General features: G+C 34.2%; 2 protein-coding genes and 1 pseudogene across 7 annotated transcripts; all 3 read left to right on the top strand.

Moving 5' to 3' along the window:
- The first annotated feature begins 5,480 nt into the window (after positions 1–5,480).
- Positions 5,481–6,951, top strand: LOC130729382 (F-box/kelch-repeat protein At3g23880-like; annotated as a pseudogene).
- Positions 6,952–6,998: 47 nt separating this feature from the next.
- LOC130729383 (uncharacterized) lies at positions 6,999–10,236 on the top strand. 2 transcript variants are annotated; one of them, XM_057581128.1, is made up of 3 exons: positions 6,999–8,074; positions 8,166–8,279; positions 9,374–10,236. In XM_057581128.1, exons 1-3 carry the CDS (start codon positions 8,047–8,049, stop codon positions 9,682–9,684), a joined length of 453 nt encoding a protein of 150 aa, XP_057437111.1. In that variant the 5' UTR covers positions 6,999–8,046; the 3' UTR covers positions 9,685–10,236. The 2 variants fall into 2 exon arrangements, with proteins under 2 accessions (XP_057437111.1, XP_057437110.1); XM_057581127.1 differs by having other exon boundaries at positions 7,000–8,074; positions 9,371–10,236.
- Positions 10,237–11,998: 1,762 nt separating this feature from the next.
- LOC130729381 (ethylene-responsive transcription factor-like protein At4g13040) lies at positions 11,999–17,966 on the top strand. Of its 5 annotated transcripts, none has more exons than XM_057581124.1 (7): positions 11,999–12,283; positions 13,241–13,348; positions 13,515–13,645; positions 15,064–15,148; positions 15,631–15,814; positions 17,246–17,367; positions 17,575–17,966. In XM_057581124.1, exons 2-7 carry the CDS (start codon positions 13,306–13,308, stop codon positions 17,709–17,711), a joined length of 702 nt encoding a protein of 233 aa, XP_057437107.1. In that variant the 5' UTR covers positions 11,999–12,283; positions 13,241–13,305; the 3' UTR covers positions 17,712–17,966. The 5 variants fall into 5 exon arrangements, with proteins under 5 accessions (XP_057437107.1, XP_057437109.1, XP_057437105.1 ...); XM_057581126.1 differs by lacking the exon at positions 11,999–12,283 and adding an exon at positions 12,470–12,623 and having other exon boundaries at positions 17,637–17,966; XM_057581122.1 differs by lacking the exon at positions 11,999–12,283 and adding an exon at positions 12,471–12,623.
- The last annotated feature ends 3,201 nt before the right edge of the window (positions 17,967–21,167 follow it).

Genomic DNA, 21,167 nt, shown 5'->3' with positions numbered 1-21,167 from the left:
AGATCCTAATGGCGCTAGATAGCGACGCCGATGTCGTTTCATCTCCGCCGCGGACACGACAGCGGTTACTCCCTTGACCCTTCCACTTCCGGCAACTCACTCCAAGCGCCGTTGTATCCAACCTTTCCGGTTGAGCTCGTCGTGGAAATCCTGTGCAAGCTCCTGTGAAGTCGCTGATACGATTCCGCTCTGTTAGTGCGTCCTGGAAATCCCTATTCTCTGATCCCAAATTCGCCAAAATGCACCTCCTCCGCTGTTCGCCATAGACGACAGACTTCACCCGCCACCGCCTCCTCCTAAACTACACCACCTCCTCACTCCCGTCAGACCATCTACGCGATTACTTTTACACGGCTCCTCTCCGTCTTCAACGCCGCCAATACTCCCCCCACCACACAGTTCAGGTACAATCAAAACGGTTATCACACATTTATTGACTCTTGCAATGGCATCATCTGTTTGTATGCGGATTATATCAACTCTATCATTCTAGGGACCCTTCCATTCAGAGTTACAAGGTCTTGCCATCTTTCGAATTTACAACGATATACGGATTTGGTTATCATCATTCCACTGACACTTACAAAGTAGGTGCAGTTTCCTGCAATCCATGTGATAGTGGGGGTTGCCTAACATATAAAAGTACCACTGAGCGTTACAAAACACAAGTCATGGTCCATACTTTGGGTACAGATTCTTGGAGGGAGATTCAAGAATTCCCTGAATGTCTCCCTACCCCTTCGTCAGGAAGATTTGTCAGTGGCACTCTTAATTGGTCGGCATACGATGAGTCGTCGAATTGTTTGATTCTTTCTCTTGATTTTGGGAATGAGTGTTATAAAAAAACTTTTGCCTCCTGATGGTGTAAGAGAGGTTGAGAGTTTCGCGGTGTTGAGGGATTGCTTGAGCTTCCTTTCTGGCGATCGCCACGTTTGTAATGTTTGGCTTATGAAGGAGTATGGAAATCAAGACTCTTGGACTAAATTATTCAATATCGCCAAGGAATTCCCCATTGTCAGTGTAATTCAAGCACTCCATATTTCCGAGGATGATGAACTGCTGGTGAGGTTGGGGTCTAGGTCTAAGTTATTTCTCTACAATTTCAGAGACACCACTTCGAAAAGTCTCCGAATTCCGAGTAACCCTAGTTGGATCGGCTCGGGGGTCTATATAGAAAGTTTGATATCACCTTGCTTTTGATAGTAAGGATGCATGCAAATGGTATGTCTTCAATCCATTAACTGGACCTTACATGTTTTCATTTCATGTTTGTTCTAATTACTTCTGAATTCTGATCATTGTTTAGTGAAATTTTGCATTTCATTAGCTGGTCAATTTAGTATTATAAAATTGGAATTAGGATCTAGTTGTGATGTCATGTCACTATTATGCGTTTTCAATTTCACTTAACTGCTGCACAAATTTCATGTTTACTTCAAATCTTGGTTATTGCATTCTGCACTAAAAAAAATTATCATAATGAAGTTGATGTTTTATTTTTGTTACATGTTTATAATACCTGCTTGAAAACTTGTTTTGTTGGTTTTTGGATCACTAAAATAAGTATATATTTTTACTTCATTTTGCATATTTTCCACAATAATTTAGACTACCTTGTTCAATTATTCACAAGGTCAATAATTACACAGAAGATCGTTTTCTTCATTTCATCCTTTTGTGTTGCTTATTTAGATCCTTTCACAAAAAATACTACATAAATATCTTCCTCCAGAGGTTTGCACTTTGTAGTAACTTGGAAACACAACTTAATTAAGCGCTTATGGTCATAATCGCTTATGATATAAGCGCTTATTCATAAGCTATTTTTAAATATTTATTGAAATAAATTGAGAATAAGCTATATATAAGAATAAGCTCTTTTTCATAAGCTATCATGAGTAGCTTATGAAAATAAGCTCAAAACAGCTTATGTAAGCCATAAGCTGTTTGCATAAGTTCTCCCAAACACTGGCATAAGAGCTTATGCTATCAGATAAGCTGAAATAAGCTCTTCCAAATGGGGCCTAGGAGCTTCTGTTTTGACTTTTCAAGACTTTTTTCAGGTGTGGGACTTGGGAGCGTGAGAACTCATTCCTTAGGTATATTTTTCATGATGACCATGAGTAGTGGAAGATTTGACAGCAATGAAGCTGATACGAATACTAGGTGCAGTAAAACAAGTGAATTATCTCAGACTGTTTTATTTGGTATCTAGAAATGACTTTTTGAGTGGGAATTTTGGATTGATAAACAGAACTACGGCCTGCATTTTAAGCAGTGCATTGTATAGTTGATAATAGCCTTTATTAGAACATAGATTTGCTTCAGACTTACTTCTAAGTCTGATTGTATAACCTTTACTCTCATTCTTGTTCTTTACTTAAGGAAATGGATCCCAAGAATGAAAGAACAATGGTTTGGTGCCAAAAGAACTGTTGAACCTCACATACCATTGTTGACTTCAAAAACCGTTGAAGTTTATGAGACATCAAAATTTGAACATCAGTCGCTCGCATCAGGCGAAAAAGAAAAATAATGTGCCGACAAAAGAGTGTCTTGTTTCTTTTTGCTTTTAGATGGTTTTGATTATTTTCAAAAAGTGAACTCGTGACCTGCATTTTCCTTCTATTGTCATACGTTTATTTGTTTTTAAATCTTTCTGTATTATCATTGTCTTTATGATTGTTCTTTTCTCATAATGTTCTTATTCTTGTCATTGCACCTGAAGTTAGTAGTTCATGTAAATCTTAAAAGAGCCATTTTGTATTATTGTTTCTGGTTTATCAGTATTATTTCAGACTGTGGATTCGTTCTTCCTTTATACCTGTCAATTGTCATACACGAGTACAAGGTGTCTATATATATTAACTTAATCCTGCTATAAAATTAACTTATTCTTGCTATTAAAACATTGTCAAGTTCAAAAAAAAAAAAACATTGTCTGGTACATTATTGATTCATATATCAAATTAAAAACATTAATTTTTTTTGTATTTTCTTGTTTTCAAAAGGGTGCATGTTCTGTTTTCCTTTTTCTTCTTGATTTGAATTATGTTCTTTAATAGCCAAAGGCTTGTTCCAATCTCAATTACACCAGATGTTGACCTTGCTTTTGCTAGTTTAGCTAGATTGCTACCTCAGCTAGTCAGCTGCATCAGTCACTATTTGAATGCAGATATTTTGTAGATAAGTTCCTGCACCAGTTACTTGTTACTTTACAGAAGGTTCTGCATTTTTTTCAAGTTGCATATTTTTTATAATCACGCTAGTTTATAGATATCATGAGTCCAGTAATGAATTGTTATAATTGATTTTGATTTTATTATCAATCCACCATTGCATCTTCCAAACCAAGTCATTACTTTGTTAACATCCTATTCTGGCAAATGAGTTGTTTCAGAGCCAAGTCATTTGAGATTATGCACACTAAATAATTGTTCTTTGACTTCTGTCTTCCCTGTTTCTTGATGCAATAACTAAATGTATAGGGTAAATCAAATTTGACAAAAATCATAACTGCTGTTACTCACAACTGTTATTCTAATAATGCATGGTGAATGTTTCCATTCACATGCACTGTACACCATTTTGGCTATGAATGCTGCGCTAACCCTTGCTCAGCTTTTTTCTACCTTATTCTTCTCATTAAAAAGGCTTGTTTGGCAGCTGGTTAACAACTACCTACATCATTTTCATGTCCAATATTTCAAATGCAATCAGTGAAACAGGACTGTGAACAATAATCACTTTTAATCTTCAATCTGCATCATGCACATGGGTATGATGGTTAAGTTTAAGAATCTTTTTCACCTTTAAAAAAACGCTATTTTTAGTTAAAAAATCATTTTTTCAAGTTTTTAACATGTTTGTTACCGCTTTTAAAAAGTCATTATTTTAAAATATTGAAATATTTTATTTTTTCTGGAGTAGTAAATTCCATATTTCTATAATATTTTTTAAATGAAGTTGTAAAAATACAAAGTTGTGTTGTTAAAGTACTTAAGTAGTAACAATCTCCCCTAGGCAGTAAATCATCATCTCCACGTTGACACTTTTTTACTGCTTCAGAAAATTAAAATTAAAGGATCGGACAACAAATGAGTCCCTCAATGAAATTTTTCAATTCCATGTGAGGTCTCTCGATAACACGAACATCCGAAGGAGGAGAGCTCGCTCCCAATTTAGCAAGGCAGCCCGCAATGTTATTATAGTAAAAAAATTAACTTATATATATTCTAATTTATTTATTCATAATATTTATATATTTAATATGACATTTAATATTTGTTCAAGTCCATTTTACTTTGTTATTAATAATTTAAATTTAAATTATAATAATTACTTTTAAAATTTGGAAAAATGATTTTTTTACCATTAATAATTAATATAATGAAAAACATAAAATATTATTAATAGCTAATTAATATTGTTATTAATGTATAGGTCAAGTCAATTATATATATATATATATATATATATATTTATTATATTTCCTTAGTATATTGGTTTATTATTATACTGATTACTGAACATAACAATTAATCAAAAATTTCTATGCAATTTGTTTACTTGTATTTATATCCTTCTTTACAATATTTATATATTAGTCTATTAAATATAACATTTAATAAATTTCAATTCAATTGCTAATATTATGTATAATATAAATTTTTATTAATAACTAATTAATAATTTTATTAATATATAAGTCAAGTCAACTTTACATATTGATCTATTTGTATAACTTATTTATTCTCCAAGCTACTTTATTTTTCTGAAAAAATTATAAATAAAGCGATTAAACAGGCACATAAATCATTACATCAAGTTGAATAAGTGAAAGTATATGACGGCGCCTCTTTTACCCAAACAAAATTAAAGAAAGAGCCAGAGTGTTTTTAATTAGATAATTTATAAAAAGTCTCCGAACTAGTTTGTTCTCAAATATGTGTGTTATTGAAATTTTAGTTTGGTCATTCACTTCTAAGAGTTGATGCAAGAATAAAGTTGCTAGGGGGGAGGTGCTATGCTATCATATGGACCACTATAAAATACTCCCTCCGTTCCCTATTATAAGTCACATTTTTTGAAAAAAATTTGTTACAAAATATAAGTCACTTTCTAATATCTAGGAAGCATTAAATAATTTTTTTCAAGTTCACCCTCATATTTAATATGATTGAGATGATAAACTTTAGAAGTATTAACTTGGAGAGAGAAAATTATAGAAAAGTAAATAAGGGTAATCTAGAAAAGTAAATCATTTTTTTTACAAATTTATTACTAGTAACTACTTTTCTTAATCTAAGAGAATTAGTTATTTATGACTTATAATAGGGAACAGAGGGAGTACTGATTAAGGAATGACTTAACCAAACCTCTAACTTCTAAAATAGCAAGTAATAATTTGATTATTTTATTCCTTTTCTTGTCTTGTAAGCGATTTGATTTTAACTTTCACATAAATTGATCAATTAACTCCAGCTACTTGTTGTCTTGTTCATCATCCATTTCATTTCACTCTCGCAAATGACGCTTCCGCTTCCGCTTCCGCTTCCATCTCTTCCGTTCGACCTCATCGAGGAAATCCTGTGCAGGCTCCCGGTGAAGCCGCTGCTGCGATTCCGCTCCGTTTGCAAGTCCTGGAATTCCCTAATCTCCGATCCCATGTTCGCCAAAATGCACCTCCGCTGTTCGCCGACGGACTTCACCCGCCACCACCTCATCTTAAGCGGCACCAACTCCTCCTCACGGATTATCCACTCCTCTCCGTTTTCAATGCCGCCGCTGCCACTCAGCTCGAGTTCAACAATCGCAACCGTTTAGATTCAATCATTGGCTCTTGCGATGGCATCCTCTGTTTGTCGATCAAGCAAAGGAGCTTTGCTCGCTCTGCTGTTCTGTGGAACCCTTCCACTCGGAGATTCAAAAACTTGCCGCCATTGGAGAATCCACAGCTTCAAGGTAGTTTCACGTTATTCGGATTTGGTTATGATAATCTTGCTGATCGTTACAAAGTAGTTGCTGTTTTCTGCTATGATAAAACTGATCCTGGGCCTGTGGGTTATAGAAAATATATATCTCATGATGATGGTGAGTTTTGCAAAACACAAGTGAAGGTTCATACTTTGAGTACAGATTCTTGGAGGGAGATTCAAGACTTCCCTTCATGTTTCCCTTCTTATCGTCAAACAGGAAGATTTGTGAGTGGAACTGTTAATTGGTCTGCATCTAATCAGTCGAGCTGGTTTATTATTTCTCTTGATTTGGGGAAGGAGAGTTATCGAAAACTTTCACCCCCTCATTGCGATGGAATGATTTGGTGTTTGGAGGTTTTAAGGGATTGCTTGTGTATCCTTTATGGCGATTTATATGTTTGTGATGTTTGGCTTATGAAGGAGTATGGCAATCAAGAGTCTTGGACTAAATTATTCAGTGTTCCTAGCCCGAGGGAGCTATTCGCCTATGATTCGGCACTTCATATTTCTGAGGATGACGAAATACTGCTGATGTTCAATTCAAACTTATTTCTCTACAATTCCAAAGACGGCACTTCAAGAAGTCCCCAAATTCAAAACATCCTTGGTTGGATAGTCCCAGAGGTCTATGTAGAAAGTTTGATATCACCTTAATCTGGATACTACAATGTAAATACAGTTGATAAGCAGTGCATTTTATAGTTGATAATAACCTTGATAGAGTTGATAGGTAGACATTAATATAGGTTGTTAAGCAGTACATTATATAGTTGACAATAGCCTTTATAGCAATTACCATTTGATTATAACATAGGTTTGCTTCAGACTTACTTCTAAGTTCTAAGTTTGATTGTATAACCCTTACTCTGATAGTTAGGGAGTTACTTTGTTTTTAAGTTGCTCCTGCTATTAGCAAAGCATTATCTGGTACATTATTGATTATATATGAAATAATTTATTTTATTTTCATGTATTTAAAAGAATGCATGTTCTGTTTTCCTATTTCTTCTTGATTTTAATTATCTTCTTTGATAGCCAAAGATTTATTCCGATCTAGTCACACCAGATGATGACCCTCCTTTGGCTAGTTTGGCTAGATTGCTATGTCAGCTGCAACAGCTACTATTTGAATGCAATTTTTTTAGAGAAGGTCCTGCATCAGTTACTTTAGAGAAGGTTCTGCTTTTTTTCAAGTTGCAGATTTTTGTAATCGTGAAACTTTATAGATTTCATGAGTCAAGTAATGAATTGATAAAGGAACCAGATATTGATTTTGTTCTTAGTAAGCAAAACCAGATATTGTCAAATGCCTTAGTTCTTTATTAGTTTAACATTAAAATTTGGAAGTAACCACTATAGAAAGGAACGACTTGTAAGCTTATTAGTTTAATATTAGCTGATTTTTTAAGGGTAGTTTAATATTAGCTGATAGACATCAGCTTATTACCTTTTGTTTCTATGTAATCATTAGTGTAAGTAGAAACCAATTTGCTCCAAAGTTTTCTATGACAAACAATCTGCTCAAATTAGTAAAAAATCATTTTGCTATGCTTTTAAATGTATGGAAAGTTATTATGGCTACTATAATGATAATCCACTGTAATAATTCAAGCTGCATCTAAGTACTCATTTATAGATTAACCTCCCATATGTCATATTTCTTAGAGCATCGAAGTTCCAGGAGTCCAGGACCCTTATTAGTTGATGGTCTGTTATATTCTGATCAACACAAACATTAAAGATGCCCCTTGCAATATCCTTTATACTGTCAACAAACCCCCTCATGAATAGTAAATACTAAATAGAGGTAATAGAAAGAATTACCGCTTGAACAAGTCTGCCAGCACTTCCCTTTGGTTCCTTCCAACATGTCATTGCAAGCTAACTTCTTTATTTGGTCCTGGAGTAAATCACTGATTTTTCATCTCTTCCCTTGAAGTAAGTGAGTGACGACCATTTTTAGTTCTTCTGATAACTGTTGTCTACATTTGCGTGTGTTTTTGGTACTCTGTGAACCCCTTCTTCATCCTTTCCATTTGCATTCATCCTGAAAGATCATGAAGAATGGATGGCTGCTACCTTACCATCCTCTCCAGGTGGGTTTCAAGTTTTAATGTTTATTTGTTTTCTTTTTTTGCAGAACTTTTTTTGTGGGGTTTGTAATTTTAAGAATTGTTTGTTGTGAAGGTGGTGGCCTTTGTTGTATTTTTGGCCCTGGGATTCATGTTCTATGGGTTCTTTGCTCCTTTTGTTGGGAAGAAGGTGTATCAGTATATTGCTATGGACCTCTAGACACCCCTGGTAACTGAATCTTCAAGCCTTGTCTTCTTTTTTATGCTCATTATACTTATTTCAAAGTGGGTTGGGGGGGACTGTGAGATCTGTGATTGTTGCTTTCTGATTCATGTTTTTGGTTCTGTATATCTGTACTGTCTCCAATTTCGGTGCTATGGAGCTTTCTATGTACCTGATGAGTGGCCATTTGGTATCTTGTTATGTTCTGCGTAAATAAATTATCCTCTCTCCGATTAATAAATCCATTTTTAAGCATCTTTTGAGAAAAAAAAACCGTATGAAGATATTTAAACTAGAAATCAAGACTTTAAACTATACTGGCCTTTGTACTTATCACCAACACAAGCGCATGTATATATGTTGGAAATTCTCAAGATTCAAACAAATATGAGTTTTTGAAATCCAGGCAACAGAGTTATTCTTATCATATTCTAATATTCCTTTTCTGAACCTTTTTGATAATGCTGGCATCCCCCACCCACTTTGGAGAGGTATATAGTATTCGAATTATCATGCATGTAGAGTAAGTCTTTTGTTGAAAGTGGCTACTTGAAGGGTGTTACATTAATTTTGCAATGGCTTCATCATTCTGCTTAATGTACATCTGTCAGTTTCTGAGTACGATTGAAATTAGCTACTAGGTTGACTTCCTGGTGTCTGCAGTTGTGGAACTAATGACACATCCATTGATGGAAGAGAAAGAGATGTTTTTCAAGGATGATATGCTTTTGGCATCTATGATCTGATTATGTTATATCTTCCTGCTGTTAGCATTTTTTGTTCCACCTGCTGTAGATGGCCTTTTTAGTTTTTAGGGCTGCTATTAATTACCTTGTGTCATTCTCTCTATATGAATCAGTATTTTTATCTGGTTTTAAATGTTCTTGTAATTACAAGATAAGGAAATAACATACACATGCACATTTTACCAATATCATGAGTTTGTAATAAAAGCTTATTTTGAATCTAGTGTAGAGTTGTTAAAGAAGGGAAAAAACTATCTTTGTTTTAAATTGTGAAGGATAATATCTTTTTATAGTAATACCTCACCTCTTGCCAGATTACATGTGACTTTGGACTGTATATTTGGTGTGCAGCAGCTGATCCAGCAGATTCTGGGGTTTTAAAGTCCATAAAGTGCCTTAAAATTCCTGATAGCAAAAAGCTTGATGGACTGAAGGATTCTAAACTAGGAGAGGAGTCAACTTCACCAATGCATGATGGAATTATGATCATTGGAGCAGGGGTTGCCACGAATCTTTTTGTCATGCTGCTTGTGTGTATCTTTCTGTCATCATGGAGTCTTCAACTAGTCTTTTTCTCTGGTGATCCATTTGATAGACAATTAGGCTTGATCAGAAAGAGAGTCTTCATTAGTAACATTTTCCTTCGTCTCCTTGTTGTACATTAAACTGCTCTTGATCGTTTCATGGTGCTTACGGCAGTGTGGCAGTTGACAACATAAGACAAGGAGTCTTCCCAATAAAGTGATGTCAAAGGAGTCCTAAATGATCTAGACTTTCATTGCTACTCCTTTTTGGTAACAATGATTATGATGGCAAACCTTTTTAAACCAAATCTACATATGTTCTTTTTGCGGTCTTCATGTTCAGGGTGTATAGGAAGCTTTCAATAGATGATGTTCTTTAAAGTACTTTTTACATGATGTACTGTGTCTTTAAGGACCATACTCTGTCAGATGGTGACTTTCATCATGTTGTGTATCGTCTGGGAGTTGGTTGAGCTTTGTATTCCTTTGCATGTTGTACATACATCATTTTTTCTTGAGCTCGTAGTTGATATGACTCTGTAGAACTTTGATTTCATTGTTTCTTCAATCTTCCTTCGTTAGAGCTTGTCTCTCAAAGGGTAAATTTTTTTCAAGCTTATGTAGACATGTACTTTTCCTTATGAATGTTCTGATGTACTCTTCAGCATGCTTTGAATAGACGATCTTTCCTCGCATTGGCTTTGTGTTTATTGTAGTCTTCTGGATCTTCGTTAATGACATTTGATTGAGTAGACGTTTGAGAAGACTTGACTATAGATGATCTTCTAAAGCTTTTTCGTTCTTCTTTCTTTTTGTTGATCTATGTACCTGTTCTTATTGACACTTTGAATGGCATACTATCATTATATTTTATAACCTTTTTTATTGTAATCATTATAACTTAGATCGAGGTTTCTTTCCCTAACACAATAATTCTCATCCTCTTGAGCACATCATTGGAGAACCTTCAAGAGATGGTGATCAAGGTTCGAATTGAGACCGCCGGGAGCATGTATGGGAAAGTACATACACTTCGAACAACTTAATGTAATATTTCAATTTAGTACATGAGAATTTCAAGCATAACCATAACTTCTCAACCCTGTCTGCATCGTCTGCATTTTCTTGTGCAAGCATACTCATCATCGGAGTGTATGTACTTTTCCCATTTCGATGTGATCAAGCACATGTTATCTAAAATCATTCTACATAGTAGGGTTGGGAATTGGGCTTTGCCCTCGCAGAATTCTCTTTGCAATATTCGCCATTAAAGGCGATAAAAGACCAAAAAAAAAAAAAGGCGATAAAAGACCAAGTTGTGGCTGATTTTCTCACTAATCATCAAGATGCAAGAGAATTAATTACGTTGAGTTAAAACTTAAAACCATGAATCTTATAAACTTATGAATCACGTATAGTCAACAACAATGGAAGGTGAATGAAAGTCAATGAACACAAAACACGATTTTCATGATTAGCTTAAGTGGTAAGAGTTATGAAACATACGAGTTGACTGAATACTTGATCAAATGTGGAGGAAAGTGGGATAAATGGCCGATACTAGTGGAAGGATTCCTCTTTGGATAATAGGTATTGTAAATGGTATTACTGTGATCGGTTTAATTGGTATTTTTTTTATGGTTCGTATTCCGGATTGGGATCATCCCTGTAGGAATCGGATGAATTAAGTTTTCAAAAAAAAGCGTAAGAACTCAACGGGACCCACTCGAATTCTTAAAAGAAAGAGTGTATCCCCGTTGAGTTCTTTATAATGATAATATTTTTGCTTCGTATAACATGACTCAATGGATAATCTTTTTTCCGATGTTTCAAAAAAAAACTCCATTTCATTTTTTTCTAATGTTTTAAAAAATGAACTTCATTAAATGATTCAAAACACCTTAGAGAATGAAAGGTGAAGGGTGAAGAAGTCAGAGTTTGGTGAAAAAACTAATTTACTAATATTACTAACAACTACTCTTTCCGTTCCTATTTAACTGTCCACTTTGAGTGGAGACACACATATTAAGGGTGTGATTAATTTTGTTGATTTTTACTAAAAGTGGGGATTATTTTTCTATTTTATCATTTAAAGTATGTGTAATCTATCCTCATTTATTGTACTAATAAGGGCATTTGTTGTAAAAACATAATTTAATGCTCTCTTGAAATTCTAAATGTACAGTTAAATAGGAACAATTTATTTTTTTAAAATGAACAGTTAAATAGGAAGGAAAGAAATAACATTTAGTTATAAAAAAAACCTTGAGTTTATACATGTATGCAGTAATGCAATAAATATCTCATAGAGCAAGTGTGTCTGAAATGCAACTAATCTCAGTACTCAGTAGTATTTGTTGGGTCTTTAAAGGGCAGCATTGACATTGAACTCAATCAAAGTATAGCTAGTCACTACTTTCCCATTTACCTTTTCAACCCTCTCTCTCTCCAAGACTTTCTAGTTTCTCCATCACGCACCACCCTCCTTCTCTTCCCTACACAAGAGAAAGGGGAGAAAAAATAAAAATAAAAACAAAAACAAAAGGTGGTAGATGCATGAGCCACAACATAACACAACAACAACAACATAGACATTATCTCATATTACCACACTCACCACCTTGACTTCCCCAAATATTCCTATAATTCCCCAAAATTCATATAATTTCTCAGTTCTCACCACCCCAACTTTGGTTCTCTCTTCTGTGCTGCCACCTTATCTAACCCTTCTCTGATTCAGGTACAGTCTTCACCAATAACAATGGCTTGTTCCGTACGGTTTTTGTCTCTTCTTGTTCATGTCCTTCACTCTTTCCTTTTTTGGTTGTCATGAGTTTTCTGGTGATGGGCATTTTGAGTTGACTGCTTTGGAGGCTAAAGACTTGGTCTTTCTCTTGTTGGCTTTTGTGGGTGTGTCTTGAATTTTGTTGTCAATGTGTGTTTTGTTTGTGCTGTGTGTGGGTCAAAATGGGTTTTTTACCAACCCTTTCATGATGGGGTTGACTTCAACCCAAGGTGGAAAGACTTCGTTGATGCGCGTGATTTTTGTTTCCAGATCTTTATGCCATTTAATGTTCTGGGTATGTGGGGAGTTTCCTTATGCAAACTATGATATCAACTTTTCTTTTTTCAGAAAAAATTACTATCTTTTTCTTCTTTGAAATAGTTTGTCATCTCTCAGTTTTGAACAGATTGATGACACTTTCTGCTATGATGAAATTGGATTAACAATGAGAACAATCTTTTACAAAGATTTAAACAGGTTGAAATTGTATCATAATCAAGGTTTCTCTACATTAGTATCTGTTTGTTTATGGATGAGTTTGGTCAAGGTGGTCTAAGCAAGAAGACATGATCACTTTGTATGTAGTACTGCACAAAAGTCAAAACAGGACAAACTTTTAGCGAAACCCTGTATGTTGGATTTACTTCTTTTTGTTTAGCCAATGATTTCCTTATTCACTGTTAACTTCTGGTGATTATCTACTTAGTTTTAGGTCCTTGAACTAGTTAAAGACCATTTTTTTATGGTATAAGTAGTCATGCACCTTCTAAGAGACCTTTTGCATTTGCTCATTAGTTATAAATGATTTTGATATTTGGCCTGACATTATTCGGTTTTACAGTATTGAACTGATTTTGGAACTTTCTTCGATCTAATTTTCGTTCTCATCTGAACTGTCCTTTTGTGTTATAGCTACCTTTCCTCCGAAGTTGAAGGAAATTAAACATTGTGCTTTGGTAAAGAGACTGGAACTAACAATGGTAAGCTTAAGAAGGCGCAGGCTTTTGGGACTATGCTCAGGTATATTTTGCCACACATTTGTTATATATTGTTGAGTAGTGTAGCCAAATATTGGCCATGGCGGAATTCCAGCAAGCCGCCATGGTCGATATTCCGCCATAATCTGCCATAATCATGTATTTGGCAGTGACTAAGTGAGTTTTCGAATAATTTTTTGCTTTTGCAGGAAGCAGTTCATTTGTCACTCCACTCCCTCTGTATTGCGAGAATCTAACTGGTTCTGAAAATTCAAACTGGCATGCTAAACCTAAGAGTGAACAGCCTGTGCTTTCAGACGATGCAAGCATCCTGGACAGTGTACGAACAAGATTACATATATGCTATTTTGAAGTCTTTTCCCCTATAAAGATAGTTCTATGTTTTCCAGTCCTCTTGGTATATATGTCTAGGGGTTCTTTTATTTCTGCATTGCTTTCACTGAATTATGCATCAGAATCATTCAGACATATCTTCTGAACAATGATAGTGGAATTCTCATTGTTGTTGCATTGCTTCATGTTGAATTGAAAAATCAGGCTTGAAAGAAACTTTGTTATTAGTTAGTCATTCTCTATCTTCGTTTGAAAATGATTAACATTCGAAAATTCAACAAATGAGAGTTGCTAATTTCAAATGAGAGTTTGCTAATTAGTGTATTCCCTTTTCTTCCTGTCTCCGAGATTTTGGCTAGTTAGTTGGATAACCTTGGTGATCAAACTATTCAATTTAATCTTTAGGAAGTTCACAAAATAAGGTAAAATTGTATCTTCGAATTTGCTATTTTTTCTTAGAATGCTTTAAATTCCATTTTTGTACATTAATGATAAGAGTCATGCACAATTGACAACTCCTGTCCTCAAAATTTGAGTCAGTGTCACATTCATGCTTTTACCTGCCAAACTCTCCAAATGAAGAGTTTATGCCCATGCACAAGCTCACAAATTTATACTCTGTAATTTTCGTTGGTATTAATTGACTCTTATAGCCATGTAAGTTGCATGATATAGTGTTCTAATAGGAAGGAAGAAGGTGAAAAATCTGTAGAAGAGTAAGCTGTAAAAGTGGTCATCATGCATGTTTTGCTTCTTGTCTTCTCCAACTGGCTGAATACATTAGAAACTTTTTTTCGTTAATGAAATATCTAAACCTTATGTACATCAATGAAAAAAAACAAGAAATGATGTAGATGCCGTGCTTATATGTCCCAAGTCCCAACTGCACTACATATTGAAGAATATTAGACAATATAGCTTCACTCTGAATTTGGATGTATAAGAGGCTTCAGCTTATGTATGATACTGAACTTAAGGATATTTGAGTCTAACTAAACCCTCATCCTACTGCTTGTATGTAGTTCGCAGAATCAATCCTCCTTGTGACTGAAAAAGCATTATATAAAAGAAAGAAAGAAATATTGTTCCTTGTTTGTCTTTCTTTCAAATTTAGATTGATAATATCTCCATGTCTGGTTGCATGAGTAATCACCCTTTCTCTTATGGTTGTTGTGATCCCTGTTGCTTTGATCTTCAGCAACAATAACGACCACCAAGCCTTAACCCATTGCGTGGGGTGGCTAGATTGATCAATTGATGCAATTGGGCTCTACCTTTCAATACTAAAACTAAAAAATGACCTAGATTGACAAAATATCATCTAGTGACCAGAGGTGATCTAAATAGATGTTTACACAGTTGATAAAGTTAGAAAGTTATGCTGAACTGTTTTTTTCTTACCAGAATACCATTGTGCAAGAAGAACCAGGTTCATCAAATATTTCTGGTTCAAGCTCATCGAAAGAGCAGCTTATGCAACAAACCCCAGGTTAGTTCTTTATTAGGCTCCTTTTTTCATGCATGCTGTTTATGTCTGGTTCGTTTATAATGACTAAGCTGGCCTAGTAATTATTGGTATTTCCTTTATGATATGTTTTGAATCATTAAAAGTTTGTATATCATGTACGTCATATTCAGCATATGCCGCTAACTATAGCTGGTGACTTGCTAGTATGTTACCTTTGGTTTTCTGCTCACTGTCTATTTCACATTGCATCAAATGTTTTGCAAATTGAATGCATGCAATTTTCCTGAATAGCCCATGGTCTATGATGCAGTACATCATTGATGAATTGTCTGAAAGAAACTGATCTAAATTCTGTTAGAAATTCAGTTTGATCATAATCATATCTAAATTCAGTGGACAACCATTTTGAGCTTACTTTAATTGTTGTACTAGGGTAACATTGAATTTTCTATTAGCTTTTTCATGGCTTTATTTATCTGTTACCTATTTTGCCCTGGATTTAGCAGGACCTCCTGTTAAACGTAGGAAGCGACATAGAAGAAAGAATTTGCACAATCAAGAGACATGCTTAATGAGAGGTGTCTATTTCAAAAATATGAAATGGCAAGCAGCAATAAAAGTGGACAAGAAACAGATCCACCTAGGGACTGTTGGGTCACAAGAGGAAGCTGCTCATTTATATGACAGGTAGTACTTCGAATTGTGAGAATATGCATTCCTTTATGTTGCGTTTTATAAGCTGCCAATGCAATATATGATGTTTTATGTTATAATCATATATATTTTTGGAGCATTCCTAACTAGTTAAAATTGATGGAGTTCTGTAACCCCTGCAAAAACAAGACAAAAAAAACTCTGAATTTGTAATACACCCACTTCCTTTTTTCCCCGTTGTATTCCTTCTGTTTGTTTCTTCTCCTGCATAATTGTGTTTGGTTATAGGGCTAGTTAGGAAAACTGCTTTTGTGTGACAGATTGAAATCCTCTGTCCCCGTTTAGGGTGTGTTTGGGAGTTTTTAGGGGAGGGGAGCGTAGGACTTTGAGGAGAATGGGAGGTGATGGAAAGAGAGGGGGAAGGGGGGTGAAGCCCTTCCCTTGATTGGAAAATCCAAATTCCCCAAAATTGCCCAATTCGAGGGAACTCAAAAATATAACTAAAAAAGAGGGTTTTAGAGGGGTCTTGGAGGGTTTTTTAGAGATACCCCGAACCCTTTCCCCCCCTCTTTCAAGTCTCCCAAACAAGGGGAGAGCTTCTAATAAGCCTCCCCCTTCCCTTCCCTCCTCTCCAAAACTCAACTCACAAACACACCCTTAGTGTCCCCTTCCTTGTCCACTACTAAAATTGTGTCATGTCATTAAAAACACTCACTTAAGGTTATAACTGTCAAATTCATGCCTTTTTTCAATTGATATGACACAATTTTATTGGTGGGATAGGGAAGGGGACACTAAACAGGGACAAAATATATCCATGTGTCAACATGCTTCAATTTAAAGGATTTGAATACTTTGAAGAAGTCTACTTTTATTTTTCAAAGGAAGTACTGGTGCTACTTGCATTATCTTGATTTTATGTGTGCATGGTTCCAAATAATGTTGATTGATACATGTGGTAGAAGCTTGGTTGTTGTTGACGTGTTGTTGAGTACATGGTAATATTACTTTTCAGTAGAGTTTGACTCATTTGAATGGCCATAAATGAATAGACATGGCAAATGCTTTACAATTCTACACATGCACTCTTATGCAATATCAAGTAGCTGTTTTGGAACGTCTATGTAGCCCCGAATCCATTCTATAGCAAAGTCTAATATGCAAGTGAGCAACTATACATATCTATCAGTGCTCAAAGGAAACATTTTGTAGGTACTCAATTATCTCAAAGAAAAAGAGTAAAATCTGATAGTTGTGATTCACTCACACGTCACTTTTATTCAACAACAACAAAAAAATCACTCCTCACTTTCTTTCCCATCTCGTTTCCACTCTCTTTCTCTTCCCATCTTCCACTTCTATTCCTATCTCATCGCTCATCATATTTCTCATTTAGAGCATGTCATTCCTTTACATATCATCATGATGTACTTAGCATGGATATATCTCATTTTTTTTCTCTAGGGCTGCTTTCATGTGTGGGAGGGAGCCCAATTTTGAGCTTCCCGAAGAAGAGAAGCGGGAATTGCACAAATTCAAATGGGATGAATTCTTGGCAGTGACTCGGCAGGCAATCACACGTAAAAGTAATCTTTCTCTTTGAACAAAGTGGGTGTTTGGTTTCACAGTTTGCACATAATCCAAAACACATTTACTCAGAAGCTATGGCTTGTAGCTTCAATCCAAAAATGATTCTGGAGCATTTCACTGTGGAACCAAACATGCTAAAAGTCATATGCTTTCCTAGATTTCTTTTTTCTTAAATTTTAACAGTTTCATGCAACATTTTTTAGAGCACAAGAGAAGGCTTAGTCCAGGGCCACTTGATAATGGCCTTGAACTGCTTCCATTGCAGAAAGATGATTGGGAGAGTAAGCAAGGTGTAAGTGGCTTCTCTGCTTGTGAAACATCAATCTCTAGAAAGTCATAATTCAGGAACCAGGAGTGAAGGTGGAAAACTCTTCTAGTTCCTACACTCCAACTCTACATGCTAGATCCATTTTTATTGTAGAAAAATTCATCATTATATTAGACATTGATGGCATTGATTATCCTTAAAATATGCAAATTGTTACACCACCGTAATCCAATAAAGACTCCAAACCATGTTAGAGGTGTTGAAATCTCTATCAGTCATTCACTATTTTATTCTTACGATCGGTGGAAATAAAGATGCTTGTCTTCATATCTTCTTGTAAGGGATGTCTAAATGGGCGTTTCTGAGCCAGTTTGACTGCAGTGTTTATGTTTGTTGCGTTTAAATAATTAAATGGGAAGGAAAAAAAAAAGCAAATTGGCCCTTGATATTTGGGTCGCATGCATGCAACATAGTCTCTTACCTTTAAAAAAGTGTATTTATTAGATTCTTTTTTTTTTGAAAAGGTATTTAGATTCTTAAATTTCATAAAATGAGCAAAATAATTCTTCCAATTCATATTTTTATTAATTACCTGTGTTCAATTCCAAAACTGCCCTTGACACTCATGAGTCATGACATTCTCTTCTTCTTTTTGTCTTTATTTTATTTCATGTTATATAATTACCATGTTATATAGAGCCAATTCCTAAATCTGTATAATGATGCGCTAAGCAAGGTGGAGGAGGATATATCAGTACCCTGAGTCATTGATGGCTAAGGTGTTTGAAAGCCAGATGTTTTTCTAAATATAACTTTTTTCATGCTACTCAAGGGAACATGTCTACTTACACTTGGAGTATTCACCAAGCAAGTTGGGTGGTCAAAAAGGGTTCTTTCCGGCGGATTGGGTTTGGGAGAGAGGTGAAGGTGTGGGAAGACAATTGGCTGCAATTCCAAAATGGTCACGAGGTTTAGTCCCCAAGATGGCCTAACCATGAGGTTGCACACTTTTTTACCTCATTAACAGGGAGCAACGAATGTGGAACATTGGTCTGATTCTCCAGATTCTTTTACCCTTTGAAGCTTCCCAAGTGTTGCACATTCCTCTTATTGATGTAGCTGCAGACGACAAGCTTATGTGGGCAGGTAGCTCGAATGAGATATTTTCGAATAGCTCGGCATACCAATGCATCCGAGAATGGAAGAAACAAGAGGTGGAGGTGGTTTCATCAACAACTCCTAATCTGGTGTGGAAGTGTTTGTACAAGAAATTGCATATATTACCACGTCGTGGTCATTTTATGTGGAGGGTCCATCGTAATATTGTACCAACCCGCAAGAGACTCTGGAAGAGTGGCGTGTCCAATCTTCTGCCCAAGATGTGAGGGGGTGGAGGAAACTCTTATCATGCATTGAGGGACTTTCCTTGGTCTACCAAGGTGTGGTTTGCATCTGTTTTGGGGGTTTCATGGGGCGGAAGCACGAATTCGAGTTTCATATGGAATCTTGAGAGCTTGCAATTGGTTAGGTTTTTATGATAATAGCTGTGTGGAAGTGGTAAGGAAATTATATGATCATTAACATAATATAGTACTCCATGTTATGGTATTGGTCTCTGACTAAATGATTCCTAATGGATGTATTTTATTGTTTAATGTATATATTTTAATTAATTTATTACTTTATATTAATCTTTGTCGATTAAATTCTTATAGTTTATTCACCAATAAGAAACTCTTATAGTTTATCATAAATATTTTTTTTTTGACATAAAAAGCCTTATAGTTTATCATAAATCAAAATTTAGAATATATCATAATATCCCCTGAGTTTTTATATTTTTAAAATATTAACTAGTTTTCTTTTATAATTTTTATTAAAACTTCCTTTTTTGTGCAGGTAATTAAATAATCATTTATTATTTTATTCCATACAATTGCATCCAATTATCATTATACTTATAGAATATAGTTGAGAAAACTTTTTCCATTTATTACAGTAATCACTATGGTGTTAAAACTAAACTCTAGTTAAATACAATAACAAATAAAAGAAAGAAAAAAACTATTTAATATGTACAACAAAAGTGCATAAAAACTAAGAAAAATTTGAAATCATATTTAATAATATAATATGTAATATATAATAGGAAAAAATGCATGAAATAAGTAAAGAAAAAAGAAGGTGGAGGGTCATCAATAATTAATAAAGGTAGTTAAGGAATTGAACATAGGTAACTAAAAAAACTAGGCAATTTTTTTGGTACCCTTTCAAAATAGAAGGGTTTCGTGCCCTTTGCTTTTATTTACCATGGTTTTACTTATAATAAATTTTTAAAATTACAACTTAGTCATTTATTGTCTAAAAAATAAACTGTGAAGTACTCTCATTTTCAAATGTACCAGAGCAATGCCCAAAAAAAATATTAACAAAATGACTAGCATTTTATAAAATTTAAGAAGCTAATTAAAGGTCAGGGACTAAGTCGCAAGTGACTAATGTGCTCTTTTCCTTAACTAAATAATGACATATAGGCTATGTTTGACATGTCATTTCAGCTAGCTTATAGCTTATTTGACTAGCTTAAAGTTTATTTGACTAGCTCAAAAGCTCTTTAAAATTGTTTGGTAAATGAGCTTATTCTAGTAGCTTAAAGCTTTAACCTATAAGCTAATTGAGGCAGCTTATAGCTTTTAGCTTATAACTTATTAAAATTATTCTCTTTCTTATCCTTATTATTTTATTAAAATTCCACATTTAGCCTTATATGTTTTATTATATTTAATTCAATAAAAATATAGAAAATAAATAAGTAAAAATTAATATTATATTTTTAAGATGATAAATAACTTGAGTGAAATTAAAATATTTAAAGTTATAATAATTTTAATATTAATATCATTAATGTGAAAATAAAGTAATGTAAAATAAAAAAAAATTATACAAGTATGTCCTTTTATGTCATTTTACAGTTTCAGCTTGTACAACAATTAGTTTTACCAAACACTTTTGTTTCAATCACACAGCTTTTCAGCTTTCAGCTATCAGCTAGCTTATCAGCTTTCAGCTAGATTATCAGCTAGGCGTGCCAAACATAGCCAAAATATTTGAGGCTGAGTAATGAGTAATCAGGTCTCAATATTAGATATTTGCATTGTGAATATACAACTTAAATATCTCTAATATTTTATTGCCTCATTTTCATAAATTTATGAAGTAAATTAAATGTACATGATTTCATACAATTTTAATATTTCTGATATTTTATTGCATCATTTTCTTTTGACATATGCTAGGATATTTAAATATATATACATATTATTTAGATTTAGATTATAAACTTTCAAAAAATGTCTGAATTTAATTTTATAATTTATTTATGATGCGGCAAAACAATGAATCATAATTGGATGCCTGTTGTGAGTACATAGTTATTAAATTATAAATTCAATTTATGTGACTTTCAAAAAAAAAAAAGTGATCATTAACATAATATAGTACTCATGTTAATTTTGTATTTTAGTATCT

This window comes from Lotus japonicus, chromosome 1 (genome assembly GCF_012489685.1).
Source record: "Lotus japonicus ecotype B-129 chromosome 1, LjGifu_v1.2".
Classification (NCBI taxonomy): domain Eukaryota; kingdom Viridiplantae; phylum Streptophyta; class Magnoliopsida; order Fabales; family Fabaceae; genus Lotus; species Lotus japonicus.
This window is presented reverse-complemented; position numbering and strand designations above follow the sequence as displayed.

Excerpts from the sequence above, each read along its gene's own strand:
- LOC130729383 (XM_057581127.1), top strand. The coding sequence starts at position 8,047 with ATGGCTGCTACCTTACCATCCTCTCCAG. Across the intron at positions 8,075-8,165 it reads TACCTTACCATCCTCTCCAG|GTGGTGGCCTTTGTTGTATT; the intron begins GTGGGTTTCAAG and ends TTTGTTGTGAAG. Across the intron at positions 8,280-9,370 it reads TGGACCTCTAGACACCCCTG|CAGCTGATCCAGCAGATTCT; the intron begins GTAACTGAATCT and ends TTTGGTGTGCAG.
- LOC130729381 (XM_057581122.1), top strand. Across the intron at positions 13,646-15,063 it reads ATGCAAGCATCCTGGACAGT|AATACCATTGTGCAAGAAGA; the intron begins GTACGAACAAGA and ends TTTTCTTACCAG. Across the intron at positions 15,815-17,245 it reads GCTGCTCATTTATATGACAG|GGCTGCTTTCATGTGTGGGA; the intron begins GTAGTACTTCGA and ends TTTTTTCTCTAG.